Source organism: Eleutherodactylus coqui, chromosome 11 (assembly GCF_035609145.1).
Source record: "Eleutherodactylus coqui strain aEleCoq1 chromosome 11, aEleCoq1.hap1, whole genome shotgun sequence".
NCBI classification, from domain to species: Eukaryota; Metazoa; Chordata; class Amphibia; order Anura; family Eleutherodactylidae; genus Eleutherodactylus; species Eleutherodactylus coqui.
The window spans coordinates 3,662,023-3,670,679 of NC_089847.1; the positions used below are offsets into that span (position 1 = coordinate 3,662,023).

Below are 8,657 nucleotides of genomic sequence, written 5' to 3' on the forward strand. Positions count from 1 at the left end.
AGTCAGAAGGGAGCTTACAATACCTGCTTTTATAGGAAAGAATATAGAGAACTGCGAGTAGCTCCACGTGTTAGCTATATAGAGGGACCCTATATCCCTATAACACCGTCCATTGTCATGGAAGGCTGGCTGGGACTTGTAGTTGCTCAGAATCTGGAAAAACAACTGCGACGCAATATGGTAAATGCAAAGCACTAGAGTTATTTGTATAACTGGGTTCATGTTTACGCAACCTATTATAATCGGGGGTCCCTGTAGCATACACTAGTGAAGTCTATGGGGGGATAGTTGCTTATTATCTGCAAGAAGCTGTAGAGATGTAATATGGTAAATGCAAAGCGTTGTAGATGTGGACGAACTGTTCGACCTGGGCTTAGATAATGCTCACTCCACCCCTGTGCTATATATTAGTGGAGCCTATGGAGGGATCTATAGATAGAGACTATAGATGAGTTGTGATAAAGTGACATAAATAGGGTTTTAGAGAATGGTGTTCCTTTAAGTGACCCCCAGTTATTGGGGGAGGGGAGAAGGGGGGGGCGGTGGGCGGGGAGACCCTTCTTCTTACGTCTCTGTGAAGAGCCGACAGACTCTGATGACAAGAGATAAGTAAAAGGCGATCACTCTGGAGGGCACAGTTCTGCTGCCATGAGAAGCTGCAACTCACTGCAGCAGCACAGACGTTGCCAGAGGGGCAGAGCAGCAGAGCAGTGAGACCCCCCGATCACCTCAGGATATCTGGACAGTCACTCTGGAAGTACTTTCCTTCTTGCTCCAACTTTGCGCACAAGTGCAGAGCCGCAGCGCTATCCCGACGTGCGGAGCTCCGCTATAACCGGTGTAGCAGAGCAGCCAAATCTTAGCAGAAGGGGGCTACACAGTCCCTCTGGAAAGTCTCCATCCTGCTCCTGGAGAAGCTGCAGCCGCCCAGCCCCGCTGCCCGCTGCCCACATCCTGGTGACTGGGAATTAAACTGCCACCTAAAAGGTTCAAGAATGACAGCAGAGATCCAGCAGCCCCCCGCCCAGACCCCCGCACAGAGCAGCCCCATGTCGGCAGCTCCAGAGAAGCACAGCGGGCAGGCAGCAGTCATGGAGTCAGCGTCCTGTGCCACCAAGACCAAGAAGACCAACGCTGGCATCAGGAGGCCGGAGAAGCCCCCCTACTCCTACATCGCCCTGATCGTCATGGCCATCCAGAGCTCGCCCACCAAGCGGCTGACCCTCAGTGAGATCTACCAGTTCCTCCAGAGCCGCTTTCCCTTCTTTAGGGGTTCCTACCAGGGATGGAAGAATTCTGTCAGGCACAACTTGTCCCTAAATGAGTGCTTCATCAAGCTGCCCAAAGGCCTGGGTAGACCTGGCAAAGGACACTACTGGACCATCGACCCCGCCAGCGAGTTCATGTTTGAAGAAGGCTCCTTCAGGAGGAGGCCTAGGGGCTTCAGAAGAAAGTGCCAGGCTCTGAAGCCCATGTATAGTATGATGAACGGCCTGGGCTTCAACCACATTCCAGATACCTACAGCTTCCAGGGATCTGGTGGGACCCTCTCCTGCCCACCCAACAGTCTGTCACTAGACAGTGGCATAGGGATGATGAACGGTCATTTGCCCAGCAACGTGGATGGGATGGGGTTAAGTGGACATCCACATCTCGCTGCCAATGGTGGTCATTCTTACATGGGCAGTTGTACAGGGTCCTCAGGAGGTGATTATTCCCACCATGACTCTGGCTCTCCTCTGCTTGGAGGGGGAGCAGTAATGGAACCCCATTCTGTGTACACAAGTCCTGCATCAGCCTGGGCACCAACCTCTACTTCCCTCTCCGGAGGGGCCCCCTATATCAAGCAACAACCCTTGTCTCCCTGCAACTCTACCAACAATCCCCTGTCCTCCAGCCTCTCCTCACACTCCCTGGAGCAGCCATATCTGCATCAGAACAGCCACAACACAGCGTCAGACCTACAAGGTAAGTGCTCCCGGCTGTATCGGCTGGCACAGTAGGTGCCTAGAATTACATGCCATGCTATAATCCTGGGGGTAAAAGTCATATGGAGGAGACCCAGAGACTTTGCGCATACAGAGGAGAATGTTGTGACAGTGTGGGATGATGGTTGTAGTAGTTCATGGTCTTATGTTCTGTTACGGGGGTGTCGTGTAATCTGGAGAAAATGAGAGGAAATAAGAGGGTGGGGGAGGGCTATGGGACTCTCCACATATGGTACCTGGCAGCACTTAGTGTGGAGACTCTGGATAATTAGGGCCCCTAAAGGTCCACATTGTGTCTGAGGCCCCTGGGCTCTAATGTGTCAAAGGCCCCAAGTCACATCTTCCCCAAAGACCCCTCTTCCTCCCTGCAAAGAGGTCTCAGGAGCAGCAAGAGGTGAAGAAGTAGAAGATGAACACAGATGCAAAGAAAAGCAAGAAATGATTAGATAATTATACGATGGGGAGAGCCTGCGGGCCCGTTAATTATATCTATAAAAGGATATTATCAATTATAACATTATTACTGCATCTCTCCGAATATGAAATCGGGAAAACTACCTAATTACATTGTTATTAATTAAGTGATTGCAGCGGTTATAATTACTTCTCCCTTTATACAAATAGTATTATTAGTCTGAGGTTATTATGGGATCATTAACGTCTCAGAGGGAAAAAAAATGAAATTATTACATTGACTGTGATAAACCTCCAGGTGTGAGACTGCGGGAATACGGAGGGTGATGGCGAGGATGATGAGGATTATTATCACTGTCTTCATGTCTTAGTTTTGCACCTCCAGGAGATTTTTCTAATAAATTTGAGCAGTATCCTTCCATGATAATTAACATAATTGCCTCAAATAAATGGCTGGCACTAGAACTGTCTGCACTGATGTCCATAGCTGTATAGAAAAGGGAGCGTAATATATTATACGGGAAGGAGAGATACTACTAATAGTAATAAAAATAGGCTAATACTCATATTAATATTTACTATCACTATAACAATGAGCAATAACAATAAAATGAGAATAACCTCACTGTGTGACATATTCCCCTTATTCTTATTGTTTATTATTACAATATTTTTGATTATTATTAGTATACTAGTATAGTATATTAATTGCATAGCATATGAGTAAATACTGATTTGTTTTTTTGTGTGACGTTTTCCTTTCATATGGAGGTGGTACTGTAATTGTTTTGGTAGGACACATCTCTTCTGTTGTGATACAAGTATTGGGATGTTGGGCCTTGCATGTTCATCACAGCTGCAGGGTGGGAGCGCTCCTCATTGCTCTGCTGTGACTAACTGCCCCCCTTGTGTCTCCTCTGTACAGGTGTCCCCAGGTACCACTCCCAGTCCCCCAGCATGAACGACAGAAAAGAGTTTGTCTTCTCTTTTAATGCCATGGCCTCCTCCATGCACGGGGGCAGCGGCTCTTACTACCACCAGCAGGTCAGCTACCAGGACATCAAGCCCTGTGTAATGTGAGGACCCCCCAGACCTAAGACTCTGCATTTTGACTTGACTGCAAGATATTGATTCTCAGAACTCCTGCAACCTCAGATGACTCCCCCACCCCCACCCCACATTGTCACCAACCACAACTCCTGCAACTCTCATCATTGTATTGATTCTCTATTCACGCCATGAAGCAGAAACTTCTTACAGCTGCTGGTTGTGGAAAGCGACGATGGATGTGTTGTGTGAGGTACAAGAATCTATAACAATGTATCAACCAGAACAAATGGCAACAATGTATCAAGCAGAAATGTTCCGGTAATGTATCTCCTATGATATCTATAGAGTTACCCCTACACCCGCCTCTCACCAGGTCACTCACCCGAATTTCTTGTGTTCTTCTGGCAGATGAAGGAAGGAGGGGAGAAGTGGGGGGAGATATTCAGGTCCAGATTTGATCTTTGCAGAGACTTTGTGGCACTTTTTGAATTTCCCGCATATTTATTGATCTTGTATCCGGCAGAAGAGGCACCTCCTGCAGTTATTATCAGTATTTTAGGGTCTTTTCTTGGCAATATTTGCCGTGTGAAGGTTTAATCATTGTGTTCACTGTAAATCCAGAAGAATCTATGATCGGTTTATATATAATGAAATACTTCCTATAAACGTCTCTTTGTATTTGGGATAAAAGTTCTTGATTTTAATTTTCTCTGCACTGTACAAAAATATCATTTTTGTGTCTGTAAATTAAAAAAAGAAAAAAAAGGGGAAAAAACGCAAATAAAATTTTTATGCTATTTGTTAATTTTCAGATACGTTTTCCTTGTTTCATACAATAATAGATGTCGCAGCTATGGACAGAGTCGTCATTGCTGTGTGACTGTCGCGATAGAAATGTCATTATACTGTGTGAATATAAGATAATAAATCTGTAATCTCTGCAAATACAGAAGATAATTCGATAATAATGATATACGAATATTTACACGTATCACCTTAAATAGTTCTCTGGCATTAAATATAGTGGATGAGTGGCTGATATCTGTCCCCCCAATTTTTCAATTATTGTAGAACATTAGGGGTGAGAGAATTGCTCCAACTTTTATGTCCACCGTAGAATCCCATTAGTATTGTATTGGCCACTCACGAATGTGGATTGTTGCAAACATCATAATTGCCAACATGTAATCAGAACCAAATATATATATATATATATATATATATATATATATATATATATACTGCTGTTACCATTACTATATTTGTGCAGCATTTATATACATGATGTTAATGAGCGGTGTGTGTGTGGGGTGTGATACTGACATGTAGTACTTATATTATAGCAGGATATTATCCGGTGATATATGTGCCCGGGGGAGCAGGACAGCAGATAACATGGACTGTGCCGATATTTAGCGGCTCTTGGCTGATGTTTGCGGCGCTGGAACAGATTTTGGCGCAGGATGAGGTTGGGGGGTCTCTGGAGAGGGTCGTTGTGGGTCTGATTTGTGGTCAGAAATTATTCGGGTCAGGAAGGAAAAATATATACACCGGGTAGCTTTTATTATTACCGCCAGGACCGCCGGTAAATCCAAGGCAATTGGGGCAAACAAAGTACAAGTTTGCTGTAGAGCACCGGGCTCTGGAGTCCTAGTATTAGCCCCCCTGAGGGGAAGATCAGCACCCACTGGAGGACCTATCTGGCTCAAGTTGTCCGACAGGTCGTCCCAGAGATAAATGTTCCTGTAGTTTTACACTGGGACAATCAATGGAGGGTGAGCGGCCGGGGATCGTTCCGGCAACCCAGCTCCATTCACAGTAAGCAGGCAGTCGTTCATAAGTGATACTACCTGTTTACAGGGGCCGATCCATCGCTCAACTGCGTGAAAAAACTGAACCAAGAACGAAAAGCGAACGAATTCTTGCGCATGCATTTATTACACTGAACGATAATCGTTCAGATTTCCACTGGATCGCGGGAATCCGAACGATTACGGCCAGAGTCGGAAGGATCTGCCTGAACATTGCACTTTGTCGCTGGTTATTTCTGAACAGAATTCTCTATTTGCTGCTGATCTCCACAGATGTTTACTGAATGCTAATAATATTATATGTTCAGAAGGAAGAATTTGTAGGGAGATGGAGAAGAAAGTGGAGAAGAGAAACTGCAGAGGCCAAAGGCTGAAATAAAAAATACAAGAAGCTTCGGAGGGAAAGTAGAAATGTATTATTAATTATTATATAACTATTATTAAAATTATCGGGAGATTCAGGAAAAATACTGAACAATTTATAATGAATTTCACAGAATGAAAAAGAAATTGCAAATAAAAATGCAGAAGATGCAAACGAGAAGCTGATGAGTTTGTTTGTAAAAATAAGGAAGGAAGAAAGTACTAATTATACATAGAAACAAATAATTGATGAGTGATTACAATTAATCGGCCCATTAGGCAATCTTGACCATCGTCTTATGTCTGTGGCACTGAGGCCTCCTATACACCAGCGTATGCGTTTATACGTTCGCCCGTACACACCAAATGTTTGCATGATTTAATTTTTGCCACGATGACTCATGAACTTAATTGGCGTATTTAAAGTCATTCGGGCGCTGCTGCGTGAATGTAAAAAAACACGCTGAAGCGATGGCGAGCAACGGTCGGAATAAAAGGCTCAGATTGACAATTAATGCCTAATTACAGCGAGCGGTCTTCTTTTCCCAGCATTGTACGCAGGGTAACCCCCTCCCTTTTTTCCAGCTGCCATAGAAGTCTATGAGAGCTTGCTGCGCATCACGGCAAAAGATACGCCGTATAAAATGATGGCCAAGAAAGACACATAAATCCTACTTTTTCTCACAGTAATATTTTGTGTGGAAAAAAAACGTTAATCTGAATGAAGCCATGAAATCCAATGCATCGCGTGGCGGCGTGTTATGTGCGACGTTTTTACGTGTGCAAATAGCTGCACAAAGACCGTCGTCTGCATAAGCCCTAGGGCTTATTCATGTAAGTGATTTTCCCATTGGTGCGCTGTCCGTATTTGCTACTGACACCTCTGGACAGCAAACTGATCCGTGTCGGTCACGGGGGCAGCAGGGACTTATGGTTTTTTACATAGACTATAAAAAAAAAATCACAGCACGTTCCATTGTGGTTCAACATTCAAGTCAAAGGCTGCGCAAAAATAAAAAAATAAATGGAGCGCACACAAGGACATTTTTGCACAATTTACTTTGGGGCTTATTCACATGGGCGTATTTCACATCAGTATTTTGAGAGCCAAAACCAGGAGTCCAAAATACAGAAGACGCACGAATCCTTCCATCCTCTCTCTCCCCACTCCTGGTTTTGGATCTCAAAATACTGATGTGAAATACGCCGTGTGAATAAGCCCTTAGGGCGAGGTCACAGGGAAGTACGCACAATTGCGCATAACTCAGCGCACATATTTATGCTATGAATGAGTCATTTTTGCTCACGTATCAGCGTACTCTACCACATCGTTGGCGTCCACAGGACACGGTTTTTAGCGCACGGGACACAACCACGCCCTGATTTAAATAGTGAGTTATCCTAATGAGTTGCAGATGTCTTCTTTTTCTTGCGGTAATGTACGCCATAATGTGCATGGCATGTGCGCACCTGCATAGACTTCTGTGGGGACCTTCAGTGCGCACAGAGCATGAAAGGCGCGTGCAAAACTGGGAAATGTCAACCAACCCATTGAAATCAATGAGGAATATCCTCTGCTTATGGCGCACAAATTTTGCACACACACAAAAAAGCGTCCACATCTGCCCGTGTGACTCCGCCCATACACTAATTATTGGTAATTCTAGAAATGAAATTGGGCCGCCTTTAGGTTTTTTTTGCGGGTGACTCGTGGTTTACATACAGATGTGAAAAAGTGTACAAACTCCGTGCAGACGGACGTCACGTCGGGCGCACGCTGCAATCGGCCCATTTTCACGCACAGAAACCAGACATGCTTGTGTGAATTCGGCTTTATGCGCACAAGCATTTTTACGCGGCTATGTAGCCACATTTTCATGCTGGCCGAAAATCGTGCCATCCGAGGCGCTGGATTCCAATGCATTCGTTCGCACGGGCGGTTTTGGGGTGCGTAAAAACATCTCACAAAAAAAAAAAAAAAATAGCAGGTAACCGTCCAAAATCGGCGACCGGAATTATACGCTGCCAGAAAGGATCGGTCTGGAACTAACTATCGGCTGATGTATGCTGGTGGTTCCTATAGACTCCTATAAATAGGGAGGGGGAGGGGGTTCAGCAGCGTCCAACGCAGGGAAGAGCCGACAGGTGCCGCTATTTAGGCGTCTGAAGGATTTCCGGGCTGCGGTGTATTTTTTTGCTAATATGTCGCCCCCAGCTGTGTGAATGGACGAGGAGGTGCTAATTAAGCTCGGGACTGGATTGTGTCATTTCCTCATTCATGTGATTTAATGGCGCGTGCGGGCGACTGCAAAAACGCATTCGCTCGTGTGAAGGAGCAATTGGCAATTGATTTCTCACCAGCTGAGGAGATTTGCTCTGGATTATTTGGAAGGATGACTCTCCTGGGGATCGGGCGTGTGCGGGCAGATCCTGCTAAACGGACGCCGATCCAGTCTGATTCGGGGATATTCACAGGCTATCCATCGTCAGTTCGAAAAATTGGACTTTTTTTTTTAACGATTTTTATGCAATTGTCGAGTATTTGTGATTTTTCCACCCGTTTTTCATTTGTTTTGCATCCAATTGTTACACTCGTATAAAAGAACACTTTCTGATTTGCTTTTTTTATTTTTGTTTATTGCCATGGTTACAGGCATCGAAAACAGATCAACTCGCATCAGCAAGCGCAATGTGGTTTGTAATATGCGCAATGTGGTTTGTAATATGCGCACAGCGCGAACGGGCAGTTTTCATACAAAATGCAAACTGCACCGAAATGAAGCATACTAGAATTAGTTTCCCTCCGAGTGCAGAGCTCACAGTGGTACGTATAATCTATATGTTACCAATCAGGCCCTTCACAGATGTATCCCTCCGAGGGCCCCGCAGCCCATGTGACCATTCCGGGGCCAATCAATGTCTTCTATTTCAAACCAATTTTTTTGTCCAAAAATAGGATGGAAAAATGTTTTGTGTGAATATACGCCGATATGATGTGACGCAGACGAGTGCGATATGATGTAGGACGTAT

General features: G+C 44.9%; 1 protein-coding gene across 1 annotated transcript; it reads left to right on the plus strand.

The window, feature by feature from the left end:
• Positions 1-995: 995 nt before the first annotated feature.
• Positions 996-4,163, plus strand: FOXF1 (forkhead box F1). Its single transcript, XM_066582454.1, has 2 exons — positions 996-1,968; positions 3,328-4,163. Exons 1-2 carry the CDS (start codon positions 996-998, stop codon positions 3,480-3,482), a joined length of 1,128 nt encoding a protein of 375 aa, XP_066438551.1. The 3' UTR covers positions 3,483-4,163.
• The last annotated feature ends 4,494 nt before the right edge of the window (positions 4,164-8,657 follow it).

Coding starts and splice junctions, on each gene's coding strand:
- FOXF1 (XM_066582454.1), top strand. CDS start 996: ATGACAGCAGAGATCCAGCAGCCCCCCGCCCAGACCCCCGCACAGAGC. Junction 1,969..3,327: donor CACAGCGTCAGACCTACAAG/GTAAGTGCTCCC, acceptor TCCTCTGTACAG/GTGTCCCCAGGTACCACTCC.